The 16077-nt window shown below is 39.8% G+C and overlaps 2 protein-coding genes across 2 annotated transcripts in view; one reads left to right on the top strand and one right to left on the bottom strand.

Annotated features, from left to right (window-relative positions):
- cwc27 (CWC27 spliceosome associated cyclophilin) overlaps positions 1-8371 on the bottom strand; it is a 29448-nt gene extending 21077 nt beyond the window's left edge. Inside the window, exons 1-10 of the mRNA XM_061061334.1 lie at positions 8145-8371; positions 7799-7895; positions 7154-7266; positions 6907-7050; positions 6647-6745; positions 6453-6556; positions 6131-6200; positions 5365-5444; positions 5219-5255; positions 4975-5129 (exon numbers count right to left, since the gene is read on the bottom strand). Coding sequence (XP_060917317.1) covers positions 4975-5129; positions 5219-5255; positions 5365-5444; positions 6131-6200; positions 6453-6556; positions 6647-6745; positions 6907-7050; positions 7154-7266; positions 7799-7895; positions 8145-8186 — 941 coding nt within the window. The 5' untranslated portion in view covers positions 8187-8371. The remainder of the gene's footprint in view (positions 1-4974; positions 5130-5218; positions 5256-5364; positions 5445-6130; positions 6201-6452; positions 6557-6646; positions 6746-6906; positions 7051-7153; positions 7267-7798; positions 7896-8144) is intronic.
- Positions 8372-8960: 589 nt separating this feature from the next.
- ppwd1 (peptidylprolyl isomerase domain and WD repeat containing 1) lies at positions 8961-16032 on the top strand. The gene is made up of 11 exons (XM_061060819.1): positions 8961-9128; positions 9241-9343; positions 10498-10601; positions 10937-11057; positions 11167-11614; positions 11709-11899; positions 13448-13640; positions 13731-13912; positions 13990-14071; positions 14659-14841; positions 15799-16032. Exons 1-11 carry the CDS (start codon positions 8996-8998, stop codon positions 15940-15942), a joined length of 1884 nt encoding a protein of 627 aa, XP_060916802.1. The 5' UTR covers positions 8961-8995; the 3' UTR covers positions 15943-16032.
- The last annotated feature ends 45 nt before the right edge of the window (positions 16033-16077 follow it).

The raw sequence follows: 16077 nt of genomic DNA, 5'->3' as shown, positions 1-16077 counted from the left end.
CCACCTGTATCATTAGACTCTCACTCAGCCTCCACATACTGTACACACCATATATATATATAAGTATGTGATAACAAGTGATATAAATAACAGGAAGTGCAGTTCTGTCATTATCTTCAGTCAGCAGTAAATGGAAAGCGATTACCAGAGACAGCAGAGGGAGCCAGGCCCCGCTGGCAGGAGCAGCTCACACTGTGTCCCACAACCATATGGAAGCGTTTTGCTTCCCCAGTCATGCCCCGTCGGGTTTAACAAAAGTGGCGACTACCACATACACTGCTTTTGGGACTTCATTCAGTAGTGTCTTTTATGAAGCAAACCCCCCGAAAGAGGCCATACTTCAAACACAGCAACACCGCACTTGATCAATAGCAGCATTAAAAGAAGCGTCAAACTGTGAGCACAAGAGCTTCAAAACAACATCAAAACATCACAGCAAGACGAGTCAAACTAAACAGGACCTGTCTTCACAGATATGACTCATCTTTTAAAGTGCCTCTTAACTTGCTCACCACAGGTACAGAGCAACATTACTTGGCAACTTTCTCGTGAATGTGAACAAGTCCAAGCGTTTTGCAATGAAAGGACATCGCAGTGGAATATCATCTGGCTGCGATGTCGGATAGTTTGGACCTGATGTAAAAAACTATTTTGGTTTCAGGGAGAATCCAGATTCCAAGGTCGTCTCAGCACGCCTGGACTTTGGGGGGGAAGAAATACAATAAGTATTGTTAACTCCCCCATCCCCCATCCCCCCCTCCAACTGAGACCTGAGTGCACTGCAGAAACCAAAAAACTGATCACACATCGAACACTCAACGTGAGAGTTTTAAAGAATTATTCTTAGGGTTCAACGATGAGCCCTGTTTTTTTTAAATACATATATAGATCGGGGTTTAAATGACTCACGGGAAATTAAAGGAATTGAATTGTTTTACTTAAGTCAACAGCTGGGATGAGCTGTAATGGCTGCAACGTAGAGGACTGACGATACACTCAGCTGACGAGACGGTACACCATGTTGGATTCACGACAACTAGACGAGGATATATTTTGACACAATTTTTTGAGAAAACTTGGAAGACAAGATATATGACTGGAAAAAATAGTACTTTATCCGATTGAAAGTCACAAAAATGTCACAAATCACAAGATGCAAAATGTCTTGTCTCTCGGTCTGTACCCAAAACGCTGCCATGCAAACAATTTAAAACTGGCGGGTGCATCTTCTATGGTAATTTCTAGTTCGACATCAGACTCTGTTCGGCCTGCTATTAAAGGTATAGCAGACAGTTGCTATACGTACCAGGCCAATCAGAATCGAGTATTTAAAACAGGCATGTAATAACCTGGATTTAACTCACTCATGTTAAGAGTTCTTATTAACAATTTATCAACCAGACTGAAAATAATACTGATTGCTCTGTATGACCTTCAGAAACAAAGTAACCATCAATTAACCATCATAAAGTTATTTTCTAATACTTGTAACTACTGTTGCCGGGTAGATATCTGACCATGTGAGTTAAAAGAGGCTGCAGGATCAGCGTTTGTTGACATTTTCACGACAGAGAGTTGTAGTATTGAACTGTTAAAAGACAACAGGGTGAACTTTTTTTTTTTTTTAAATCAGGAAACACTACGTACACATGTACAAACAAGATCAGCAAAGTATCCCCACATGATAACAAAAAAACAGAAAAACCAAACAAGGCGGTGGTAGGCAAGCAGATCCCGTTTTCAGCAGGTGAAAAAGACTGCTGTTGTCAACGGAGTCAGGTCACTTTTGCGCCTCCTGTGAACCAAGTGTTACATCTGTTCTCTTTGCTGATTTGCCCACCGAACATGTGAGACGTGTTGTCTGATGAAAGACCTTATCCTGTGTCAAATCAAATGCATCACTAATTCAATGAAAAGCATAAAAAGGCTGTTCCTGCTTAACGCTGTCAATCCACTCATATGACACACAACCCAGGACAAGGGATTCACACTTTAAAAACAATAAATCTTGTTCCTGATAGTCTCATTTGCTCTAGAAGGTCATGAAGAGGCTTAACTATTCATTTCAGTCTGTTTCATTACCAGCTAAAAACTCTCGACAGGAGCTTTAAGACAGGGCTGTAAAGGCTGTTTCTGGTTAAAAACACACTTTGTTATTCTCATTGTGAGGAAAGAACAACATTTTATGCATTCATTTTAGAGATAGGACAGTGGATAGAGTCAGAAACCAGGAAGAGTGAAAGAGTGAGAATCGACATGCGGGAAAGGAGCCACAGGTCAGATTTGAACCCCGGGCCGCCCAGCCTCGAGGACTTTAGCCTCTGCACACTAAACGCTAGGCCACCAGCATCCCGACAAGTTATTAATAAACTCAAAAATATGTCAAATATAGAGCCCTGTTTCAAAAGAAGAAGAAAAAAAAAAAGATTTGCCCTAAAGAAAACAAAAGTCCCACATCAGTAAAGTCAATCAGACAGAAATGAAAACTGCTTTCAACATCCTCTCTCCGTTTTTCCCAGGTGACCAGACACCAGTTGGTGTTCCCTCCTCTGCTCACAGAGCAGCTGAAAGCTCAAAGAAAAGCAACAGTGGGAGAGCAGAGCTCACCCTGCAACAATGCCCCCTTTGTCCCGGGCTAACACTGTACCTACCGGCCTGCTCTTTGATTCGCTGCCAAGACAAACCACTGTGTTGGGTTACAGTTCTTGTAGCAAAACAATCTGCGCTTGTGTTTAATATACTACAGTCTGCCTGCATTGGGCTGGCTGTCAGTCAGGACACACACACACACACACACACACACACACACACACAGAGCCGAGCGGGCGCCCTCTCTTTATCCCATTAGCACTAATGAGAGAAGGGTATGTTGATTACGTGTGTTGAGGGCTACCTGTTAAGAGGATATGAAGGAGAGATAACTAATAAGCATCAAAGAGGGATGAAAGAGAAATCACTCCCTCTTCTCTCCTCGCCTCCTTTTTTCGTCCCGACGCCGTCTCACACACCCTCACCTTCCACTCTCACCTTCGTTTCACTCACACACACGCACCGTTTGCTTCTAGCAACAGAAAGTAATTTGGTTGGAGTGCCAACATTCCTGTTTTCAAACAGAAAAAAAAAAGGCTCCACTGATGTCGGTCCAGGAAGCTGCAACGGAGAGTTGTAAGTGTTTGTATGTGGACGCGTGAGAGAAACACAACTGGAAGGTACGGGGGGGGTCCTGTGGCTCGCCGTTAGCTCAGAGAACGCCACGAGAAAGTGGAGCATCGTATTCTCTGAATGAGTGTCTCTCAATGGAAATGACTCAAACGTCACACATGACGTAAAAAAAACAAACAAACAGACCAAATGGACTGAAGCTGTCGAACCTAAAAGACCAGATTTGATTTGACTTATTAGCACATGGCTGATGTTTCTTTCATCCGTTAACCTGCTCTGTATTTCATTTTCTTCTTTTCGATCTCTACCCCTCCGAGGGGAAGGCTTCCTGTGTTCTTTTGTAAATCATTTTACGTCATGTAATGTGGAAAAATCTTTGGAAGAGTTAAATTGTTAAATGTACGGGGAGCCTCATATCCAACTCTTCCTGCTAAAAGAAATGCTCCAATGTTTGAAAGTTTGAGGGAAGAGTTTTGCAATTATTCTGAGATTATGTGAAATTATGAATGTGAAGAGAATGCTTTTGCTAAATTTAAAAAAAACTGGATAAAACAAATAGTCTGTATGTCAAAATTATTAGTGAAGCGAAAATTCCCCATGTCGTCTTTTTTAATCTTTAGATTTTATTCCTTTTTTATTCACTAATTTTTGTGCTTTGAAATGATTTCAGTTTTGTGTTTCCTTTCATTCTCTTTTTATTGTTTTAACGTCTTCTTTATTGATTTCTTATTCCTTTAATTGTTTTTATTTCTCTTTTTTTTTCATTTCATTCCTTCATATTGTTTGTATTTCTTTTTATTACTTTTGCTTCAAAGATATTAGGATCTGCTAGTCTTCTCATTCGTGAACAAACCTTCCATGTCAAATTTTTTCTATTAATGAAGTATTAATGGGTCGATTAACTAATAATACAAATAAGCAATATGATGTTTAAACATAAACCATCAAACGTGAATCACATTTAGATCCCGTCTGTTGTCAAGCCAACCGTCCAACATGATCAACACTCGATGGGCTGGATCTCAACATCGTTCAATGTTTTCAATCACGCTGTAAAATACAAAGTTATCGGTGGATTCATTTGCACATGAAGCTGCTTCTACCTATAAAAAAACACAACAAGCCTAAAGACAAATCTTTACCGCCCTTGACGCAGTAATGATTGTTTTTAGTCGGCCCACAGTCGAGGAGTGTCCAAATATGACTTCAATCCTTCCCGACATTTCAAGATGAACTTCATGAAGAGCTGAAATTAAACAATATGAACTGGAAACTATTTTGACCAATTGTTAAATCCTTTGCACATCAAGCAGAAAGGCCAAACGTAACCTCAGTCTGTTTCTCTAAGGTGAGAATCAGCAGCTGTCCTTTAAGACACTTGATCGATTATTAGATGATTGGTCGGAGGAAAGACGTTTGGAAATGTCACCTTTATCGCTGTCAAATTCTCCTTTTCTCATCAATAGTTGACATTTCATTGAGTTAGTAATTCAAATATTAATAATTAAATAATGTTGTTATAATGTTGAATGAAGCAGCCCCTCAATCAGTGTTCAGTAGATGTTGTAAAGGAACCATCTGAAGCCCGGCTGCTGTCTCTGTGGAAGAGAGTTACTTCATGTGCTGGTCACCTTTTCTCTGAACAACGCAGCTCAACAGCTCCCCCACCAGGTTGTTACATCTTATTACAAGAGGAAGAACAGCTTTATAAATACCTCTGAAGCTGTTAGTGACCAAAGATGAAGTCAATATGTACAAAACAAACCTTCCATCTGTTTGACACATAAAAAAAAAAAAAAAATGCAGTTTTACCTGCGGCTGCTTTTCTTCCCTCGCTCTTCTTCACTGAGCTCTGCACCTTTTTCTTTCTGCAGCTTCTTACTGATGAGCTCCCTTATCTTCGCTTTCCTCTCTGAGTCTTCATCTGTATCATCATCATCGTCGTCGTCATCATCATCATCATCCGTCTGAAGGAATACAAGGAGATATAACATCAGAAAAAATGACGTTTGTAAAGCAAAAAGATCGAACTTTTCATCTTCACAGGTCGACATACCTCGAGCGTATCTCCTGATGCTCCCTTCTTCTTTTTCCTTTTTTTAAGAAAGAAAGAATATTTGTTGATAACACATTGCTGGAGGAGTTGCCTCTTTGATGTTTAATATATATATATAAACATGTATATATAGTCATTGTAGTTACTTGTCCACTGCTGGAACAGAGCTCAGTCTGGGGTCGTCCTTCAGGAGGTCGTGGCTGCTTTTGCTTTTTCCCTTCAGTGTCTGAGCAAAAACCAGAGAAACTCTTAATAAACCTTTTTAACTGCAGAGTAATCTCAATTTCTGAAACTCGATTTCATATTAATATGATAATTAAAGTGAGATTAAAATTTCCACTGAAGAGCCAAACACATACTGATCATGGCTACCAAATGTAATGTGGTGAATGAAGAGCTCCCCCTGCTGGCTGGCTGCAGTATAGGTCATGAACCCTGCCTCCTCTATGTTATCAGATGGAACACGGGGAAATCTTTCAAACTAAAATACACTTACATAAATGTTCTCACACCACGATTCTGTCCCATTATTAAGCTGATTTATGTCCAAGGGTTAATTTTACTGAGAGCTTTGGTTTTAATTAGATATTCGATGTGAAAAAGAGCGGGAGTAATGGTCATGGAGACACGTTTTTAAAGGCTAAATAACTGTGATCATACTTTCCTTCCAAACATGGAAGAGGCAGTGTTTGGTTTTACTCTTCTGTATCCTTGTAAAAACCCAATAATATACCTTTTTTTAGGAGATTATACACCTTTTCACGAGGATTATATTCCTGTTCTGCCAATAAATCCCCCTTAATATGACACACTGGTTCTTTTATAATCTGTCTGAGAGTGAATGGACACTGGACTCTTATTTAACTGGCAGCCAGCAGCAGAAGAGACTACAGCAGTTATGTGTCCGAGTACCTGGCTGACTTGATTAGCCACCTCCTCTTCTTCTTCAGCTTCCTCTCCAAACGACAACAGACTGAAGTTCCTACAAAATTCAGAAGCATCAGCAGAAGCAATCCTCAAACTAAAAACAGATTTCAGTCGAGCCCTAACTATAATTATTATTATTACTATTACTGGACTGCTCATTCAACATTTTATTGTAATAATAATACAAACAAATCACATTAATTTGTATGTTTTGATCATTTTTGATGAACATGAACTTTCACTTTCTGCTTGAGCACGTGTTGCTGCTTCACAGTTACACACACACAGAGGTGATCCGATGACTCACTTGGTGGCTTTCGACTGGGATTTCTTCCCCTCCTCTTTATCTTTGTCCTTTTTGGCTTTCTTTGTTTCACGAGGAATGATGTCATCAAAAGGAGAATGAAGGACCTGTTAAGAGAAACAGAAATAAAACCGGTTTGATATCACTAAAACATACGACTTAAAAATGATCAAACAAGTAGAAGAATGAGTCAATACCTCTGTAGTTTTAACCTTGTGGGGATTCAAAGGTCTTTCGTCGCCGTCACATTCCACTTCTGCCAATCTTAGCATATTATAAACGGTGTCTCCTGTCACCTGCCGGACATTAAAAGAAAACATGCAGAAATCGTCACTGGTCGTATTATTCCACGTGTGCATGCCTGACGTGGGTCCATGCAGGATGGAAACATTTCTCATGTCAGATGTCTGCGCAGAATAAACACACAAGAGGTCACAGGTAAGGTGCTCAAATGTACCTTTGCGAATATGGTGTGTTTATTGTTCAGCTCATCTGCTCGTCCCAAAGAGAAGAAGAACTGACTGCCGTTATCATGCGGTCCAGCATTTGCCATGGCAACCAAACCTCTCCGGTTAAAGCGCAGTCTGGAGTGAAACTCGTCCTAAAAAGTAAAAATACAACATCAACAAACAGTTACTCCAGTTTATGATGAGTTTGATGTGCGATACATTCCTGACAGTTTGAATAAGGAGTCAGAGTCTGACCTTGAACGGTCGGCCATAGATGGACTCTCCACCTGTGCCGGTTCCAGTGGGATCTCCACCCTGAACGATGAACTCAGGCACCACTCGGTGAAACGGCGTGCCGTCATAGTAACCTAGAGGACGGAGACGTATCAGACAATAATAACATCACATTGTACGACTCTTTGCTCATCTGGTTACACTTTGCATGTACGTTTCAATGGAAATGAACGTGTTATTTGGTTCATTAGAAATAATATAAATACGGGGGGGCGCTGGTGGCGCAGTGGTTAGTGCGCGCCCCGGGTTCGAATCCAGCCTGTGGCTCCTTTCCCCACTCTCTCTCTCCCTGATTTCCAACTCTATCCACTGTCCTATCCCTCCATTGAAGGCACAAAAGCCCAAAAATAAATATTTAAAAAAAAAAAAGAAATAACATAAATAAATACAATATATTTACAAATATCAACACTGATACAGAGTTTTTTATTCACATGTTTTGGCATGATTTTTAAATACTGTTTAAAATATAAGACTATTAAATACTTGGTCTTTTAGGCGACTGATACGGCTGTTTCTGTGTTTTTTCCTGCAGCATGTTAAACACACAATAAATCCCTCAAACACAAGATCAATCAAATCTTTTAACTGGATATGAATGATTACCTTCCATGCACAATTGCACAAAGTTCCTGCATGCTTTGGGAGCTTCCTTGGACCACAACTCAATGTCAATGTCACCTGCTGAGGTTTTCAACAGGACCTGTGGAGAAGAATCACAAAGCGTGGCCTTCAAACGATATTTTAACATTTATATTTTAAATGTTATTCTTCATTTGACACAGATTGCTTACACTACTGCAGGACACACACATGACTTTAGAATAAACAGCTTTCAAACATATAAATATCACACCCAAGCATGATTAAGGGATTCTGCTCTACATTCTAAGATTTTTATTATTCGAAATTAAATAACAAGACTTTAGAAATCGAAGAAAGTGGCGCTCACCTTTCCATTAGTTGGCGGCTCCTGAATGTAAATATTGCTCATTCTGCCGCTTGCTTTGTGTTTTTCGATTCAGCAAGAAACTGTCGTGTTTCCTATTATTGTTGTAAACCTAAAAGTATGACACTGTGGGTGATGCTTTATAAATCTGCTTGCTTTACAAGAATACAAATATTATACTTTTCTGTCTACAGCCATCTTGGCCATACATGTGAGCGTATTGTTTACTTCCGAGTAAGTGGGGGGTGGAAATCAAAAGAAATACACTATTTATTTTATTATTTCCGAATACTAATGTTTAATTAAGTTTCTCAGCTGGCGCTTTATATTATTTTTTATTATTCTATAAAAAATATCAACTTTTTAATTTGCTTTGGTGACGGAAAAAGCAAAGCACTATTGTTGACTCCCCTCTCTAATGTTGATTTTGGTTTGCCCCAAGTGTTCCAGGACAACTGGTCATCGGAAACAAATGAGATTTGTTGTTCCACGACAGAAATACTTAAATTAAACCTAAGCAGACATTTTTAAGCACAATAAAGACAGAAGTCATGAGCAAAAAAATATAGATTTTAAGCCCTAAAGCTAGTATTGGTATACATAAATATATAAATAAAAAACATCAATTAATATAAAAATAAATGTATAAATACATATATTTCGTCAATGAAAAATGACACAGAAATACAGAAATAAATAGTGAATACAAATTAAACGCATAATTAATGTCTTGACTCCGGACATTACGGGATTAAACTTTTAACAAGTTAAATAAACATTTACTCCACAGAGCGTCAAAGGCGAAAACCGGAAGTACCGTAATTCGGAGAGGACCACACGGAAGGTTTGTAGCAATGGCGGCGGCTGAAAACAATGTGGAACTGAAGCGAAAAGCAGAAGATGAACCAGAGCAGGATGGAGACGGAGAAGAGGAGGAGTGGGTCGGACCCATGCCGAGTGAAGCTTCCTCGGCCAAGAAAAGGAAAGGTGAGTTTCAGACAGTTAGATAGTTCTTTATGACACATCCGGGACTCCCACTGAAGCTATGCTAACATGCTAACTGAACTCCCGCTAACTCATGTTTTTGTTTTTTCTGCAGTTCTCGAGTTTGAAAGAGTTTATCTGGAAAACCTTCCGTCGGCTGCGATGTATGAACGGAGCTACATGCACAGAGACGTCATCTCACACATAGCTTGTTCCAAGTAAGTGATGCTTACTAGTCAACTTGACCATTTATAATAATAACAATAATATTATAATAATATAATGTAATAATAATAAATAATAACAATATTATAATAATATAATATAATAATAAATAATAATATAATAATATAATGTAATAATAATAAAATAATAACAATATTATAATAATATAATGTAATAATAAAAATAATAAAATAATAACAATATTATAATAATATAATAAAATTATAATAATATAATATAATTTAATAATAAAAAAATAATATAATAATATAATATAGTAATAATAATAATATAATATAATAATAATATAATAATAATTTCCTTTTACATTTGATCTATTGAAAGAGGATTTGAGGAAAGCTCTCTGAACATTGTCAGTGTGGATATGGAGGAGTTTGGACCTCAAATTTCCTCAAGTACAAAAAGTCATGAGCAGAAGCCTATACAGTGTGTGTTTAACTTTGTTTAGACCTCTGTGTCAACTCTCCCTGCTCATCTTATTGAAAGTTGACTGAACTTAATTAAACCCTAGGGTAGGTTATGCATGTTATTATCAGCAGGGCATAGGGGGCTGGGATGAGGGATGTCATCACGTCATTAGGACACAAGTACCTTGTGTTTATTTCAAATTCAAAGTGTCAAGCATAAAAGTTTTGTTAGCTCAAATCAGTGACGATAATATACATTTATTAAGATTGTTGCAAGATATAAATGCTTCCATGCATTTTTTTACAAGGGGAGATGAACAGTTGTTTATTACCTGTAATATTCAAAACATAATCTACTTATTCAAAGTTGAATGTTTCCTGCCACAGTCAGACTCTGAAAAGCTGGGTCACGCTTTCATCTACTCAGTCTACCTTGTACTGTCCTCGCTGCTCCTTATTTTGGCCTTCATGTTGCTGCTCTATGTGTGTTGGAATTGCTGTCTCATTGTATGTATGTTTGTTGTCTACTTTGAATTTTTAGCACATTGAGTCCATGCTTGTCATACGAAATTTGCTATGAAAATAAACCTGACTGCTTATTACACAACAGCAGCAAATGATAAAGACATGGTGAAGTTTTTAAGTCAGTTGGCATCACCTTATCTGTCTCTTCCCCCCCCTGCGTTTGTGTCTTATCAAAGTCAATATTCTTCTTCCAGGACAGACTTCATCATCACAGCCAGCGCCGACGGCCACGTCAAGTTCTGGAAGAAGAAGGAGGACGAGGGAATCGAGTTTGTCAAACACTTTCGAAGTCATCTCAGTAAGTGTTGTGGATTCATACAGGCGCATGAAGGCCTCGCACCGAAAGATTATTATTAAATTACTATGAAGATTTAATTACATTTCCCTAAGACCAAAAGCATCATTCTCAAGTTTAACCCAAATATATTCATATTACTGACACAGAGAAGTCAAGACGTAATTAAATATTTATACTAGAATTTGAACTAACAATTTAATAGTTAACTCACAGTTGGTAAATCTTTGTCCTGCACTTCGATGGGCGCTCGCCACCTCTCCTTCGTTTCATTCCAGTGTTTTGCACACGATGTTGTAGAAACAGATGTGACATGTTGTTGTTCCCTTTTTGTGCAGGTGTGATAGAAAGCATCGCAGTCAGTTCTGAAGGCGCTCTTCTGTGCTCTGTTGGCGACGACCAGGCCATGAAAGTCTTTGATGTTGTCAACTTTGACATGATCAACATGCTGAAGTTGGGGTGAGTGTAAATATGAAGGAAACGGCGTGTAACGTGTCAACATGAAAGCATTAACAAAGACGCCTCTCTCCTGATGTAAAGAGTATTTGTTTGGTGTTTCTTTGTGCAGCTTTCAGCCGGGCCAGAGTGAGTGGATTTACAACCCAGGCGATGCCATCTCCACAGTTGCCTGCTCAGAAAAATCCACGGGGAAGATCTTCGTCTACGACGGGAGAGGAAGCAACCAGCCGCTCCACGTCTTTGACAAGATGCACTCCTCTCCGCTCTCCCAAATCCGCCTCAATCCCAAATTCCGAGTCATCGTCTCCGCCGACAAAGCGGGAATGCTTGAATACTGGACAGGCCTCCGGAATGAATTCCGATTTCCCAAATACGTGAGCTGGGAATACAAAACAGACACAGACTTGTATGAATTTGCAAAACACAAAACGTATCCGACCAGCCTGGCGTTTTCTTACGACGGGAAGAAAATGGCCACCATCGCTACGGACAGGAAAGTCCGGATCTTCCGCTTCCTGACAGGGAAGCTGATGAGAGTGTTTGATGAATCTTTGTCTGTAAGTCCTCGCCTCACACATCGTTCTGCACAGGTATATTTACTGATGGTGTGACTTCCCGTGCTAACACCCATACGCCCGCTCTGTGTGTCAGATGTTCACAGAGCTGCAGCAGATGAGGCAGCAGCTTCCTGACATGGAGTTCGGGAGGCGGATGGCTGTGGAGAGAGAGCTGGAGAAGGTGGACGGGATCCGACTGACCAATATCATCTTTGATGAGACCGGACACTTTGTGCTGTACGGCACCATGCTGGGCATCAAGGTCATCAATGTAGAAACCAACAGGTATGTTCATCAGAATCAGATCTATTGGCCAGGTATGCTTACACACACACAAAGAATTTAACTTTGGTGAACTGTGCTCTCTTAAGATAAAGATAAGATATACTTTATTCATCCCAGCAGGGAAATTTCAGTGTTCCAGCAGCCAGCATACATACAAACACACAACACAACACATATATACATACAAACACACAACACAACACATATATACATACAAACACACAACACAACACATATATACATACAAACACACAACACAACACATATATACATACAAACACACAACACAACACATATATACATACAAACACACAACACAACACATATATACATACAAACACACAACACAACACATATATACATACATATCCACCCATACAAAAAAACATGAGCCCACAGTACAGTTTCAAATTTGATATATGATATATGCAACTCAGGCTAAAGTTTAAAAGCTTAAATGTCTTCTGTCCTTACTTATGTACAGGTGCAACATTAAATATCAACAATAAACCTAATAAGAAAAGACTAATATTTACATGACTAGATATGGAACAGTGCAGTGGTGAATAGTGCAAAAGATGCTGAAGTAACATGATAATAAGAAGAAGGAGAAGGGAGTTCCCCATGAACTCAAAAGTTGCCTTTGGATCAAGCTTCGAATTTAATTAATTGATAGCGCATGTTGTTGCTTTTTACGGCTAATATCTTGCTGAACAATGCAGAGGTGTTTGTATTTGTTCCCAGTGATATTTTAGAGAAGATTATTATGGAGAACATGTAAAAAAAAAAATTGAAGTCTTTTTCTGCACGTTGGAGTCTATATTTATTCTTCAGCGTTTTAAATTCTTTCTTGGATCTTTATGACACTGCACTATAAAATGTATTCATCTGGGTTACATCAGGGGGAAATGTATTTCTAATGTTCCATGATGTAGCTAGAAGGTTAGCCTCCCATTCTAACTATTTTGATTTCCCCTCTCCTCTCCCTGAAGTTTTGTATTCTTCTCATTTCTTCTCCTGCACATGGTGGACGTTTAAAACACCCCAAACCAGTACATGTGTTAACATTGTATGCTCTTTATTGAGGTTTTGTTTTATACCTCTTTAATGAACACACACACACGCACACACACACATAGGCTGACAGAGGTTATGATGAAGATGTGCTAAATAAAAGAAAGAGCTGGAGCCCCACATCTCCGTGCTATGAACTACTGTTAAAGTTAGACTGAGGAAGAAGACGGGTCTGAACACTTAATCAAATGCAACAAAAAGTTTTACTTTTTTCACAATCACAACGTTTCGACCCGAGGGCTTCTTCAGGTGATCATTTTTGAACAAAGGAGGGGGGATGGGTGTGACCAATGTGCTGTTTTCTTCACTGCCCTGCACCTACTTGATGGGCGACATGATGCCGCTTCAATGAGTTGTTGATTGTTTACTTGAATGTTTAAGTAGTCGATCCGTCCGTCACATGACCTTCATGTAAAGCAGAACCTTTATTGTAGTGAATGTATTATCACACATCTGTCTCGATCTCGTCTTCAGGTGTGTGCGGATCCTCGGGAAGTTGGAGAACATCCGCGTGGTCCAGCTGAGCTTGTTCCAGGGGGTCGCCAAGGCCATGCAAGTGGCGGCGCCCACCGTGGAGATGAAGGCCTCGGACAACCCGGCCTTAGACAACGTGGAGCCCGACCCCACCATATTCTGCACCGCCTTTAAGAAGAACCGCTTCTACATGGTGAGATAACAAATCAAAGGTGCTGCAGCTGCATTGTGTCGCTCTGCTTTCAGTTCCTGATGGATTATTCTTTTTTTTCCTCGACTTAAGTTCTCAAAAAGAGAACCGGAGGACACCAAGGGCGCCGACTCGGACAGAGACATCTTTAACGAGAAGCCCTCGAAGGAGGAGGTGATGGCCGCCACGCAGGCTGAGGGTCCGAAGAGGGTGTCAGACAGCGCCATCATCCACACCACCATGGGAGACATCCACATCAAGCTTTTCCCAGTAGAGTAAGTTCTAGAAAACACCGGGTTCTATCAAGAAGTCTACTTTACATTCCACTTTAACATATCGTCTCTCGTTTTAGATGTCCCAAAACTGTGGAGAACTTCTGCGTCCACAGCAGGAACGGTTACTACAACGGACACATCTTCCACAGAGTCATCAAGGTACGTTAGTGATGTGTTTGTAAAGTCGTCTTTTATTTTTTTACTACATATTTTGGTTTCTTTATGACTTGAGTCACGCACTGATTTATACACCACTGAAGAAGTGGGAGTAAGGACACATTGGACCTGTTTCTGCATGAGCTGGGGATCGAACCCTGGACCTTCAGGTTGAGAGAAGACGACGCTCTACCACTGAGCCACAGCCGCTCCTAATTCTGATTCCTTCTTATGACCACAAAAGCAAACAGGATTACAACGGAAAAATACTGACTGCTCATCAGAAAAAAACTACCTACCAAAATCAGGAACGAGATGAGATTTACTGCTTTGTCCACAGGGGGGCGCCAAAATATTGCATATAGAAAAATCCTCACAGGAGCCTTAAAAGGGAACACTGTTTCTTTATAAAAACTATTTGAAAGCATCTTATTTTAACACCCCACCCAGCTCATTTTTGTGTGCGATTGCGACCGAAGTTCAAACACAAAACAGGTTTTTAAAAATGTTCATGTTTCAAAAATTAGACCAAAAAGTCATAAACCGATGAAAACTAAGCTGTGATTGAATCTTCTGTGTTTCCTCTCCAGGGTTTTATGATTCAGACAGGAGACCCCACCGGCACAGGAATGGGAGGAGAGAGCATCTGGGGAGGAGAGTTTGAGGACGAGTTCCACGCCACGCTGAGACACGACCGCCCGTACACGCTCAGTATGGCCAACGGAGGACCCGGCACCAACGGCTCCCAGTTCTTCGTCACCGTTGTACCAACTGTGAGTTGCTTCATTTGTAGTTCGTAGTGGAAACCCCTTCTCAGCACATCTTATTAGATGTGGTGTCAGGAATCGTACGAGTCGAGCCACTTAGGGTGCTAAAGCATTCTGAGAAGATTGAACAGAAGCAGATTATCCAGGACTCCAGCTAAGTTTGATAATTAGTTAGTGATCAGAATCATAATGGGGCTTAGTCACATACGTTTAATAAGCCATCAAGTGCATAAAAATAAATCATGTATTGTCACAGGGTACCAGATTTTTAAACTTAGTTGCTATACTATTTAAAAAAAATGTATTGATACCATGGCAACCAAATTTCCACCGCTAGGCATTAAATATTGGGTATTTCTTGTTTTTAATTACGGTACAAAAAATGCAGAAATGTCCTTCACACCGTCTAAATTACACAAATGCGTTGCAACGTTTTCATAACATATTTGTGAATGTAGACCCCCGTCCCTCTCGTCTGCTCCCCGTAGCTTTTGGTAAAAAAATATTACCAGCAAATCTGTTTTCTTTAAGCTTTTTTTTTTTGTTAGTTTTTTCTATATATTCCCTATTATTGAAATATTTGCAGATTAGGTTTTAAATTGTGTTGTAGTGAAGACTTCACTAACCGAGACCGAGTCAAGACTAAGACAATAAATATCAATGAAAAAATCTCATCTTGATTGCAGCAGGCATGGCCCTCATTTAGACCGCGACACTGGAAAGTTTTCAGATTACCTGCTGATGAAAAACAAACTGCATATGAATTTAAGTTATTTGTTCTTTTAGAAAGGAGTGTTACCTTCTAGTCACAGTGACGATGTGGAAAACACCATGTCATGTACCCTACCTGATAAAATATTCCAAAAGAATTCGACCTTCAATCTCTGGAAGTGCTCAGACGCTCTTATTATTCATTTAAATTATTAATCACATCGCGTTGTTTTTTTCTCCTCCATCCTGCAGCCGTGGCTCGACAACAAGCACACCGTGTTCGGCAGGTGCACCAAAGGCATGGAGGCCGTCCAGAGGATCTCCAATGTCAAAGTGAACCCCAAGACGGACAAACCGTACGAAGACATCAGCATCATCAACATCACCGTCAAGTGATCGCACGGTCTCCGTCACTTCCTGTACAGCAATGTCTCTTTTTCTTATTTTATACCAGAACATGTGATTAAAGAATGATGAGTGAACGTGCTTACTGATGATTCTTCAACCACTCAAAGAAAAAAAAAAAAGAAG

Source organism: Labrus mixtus, chromosome 17 (assembly GCF_963584025.1).
Source record: "Labrus mixtus chromosome 17, fLabMix1.1, whole genome shotgun sequence".
NCBI classification, from domain to species: domain Eukaryota; kingdom Metazoa; phylum Chordata; class Actinopteri; order Labriformes; family Labridae; genus Labrus; species Labrus mixtus.
Note: the sequence above shows the minus strand (reverse complement) of the source record. Positions and strands in the feature narration are given on the sequence as shown.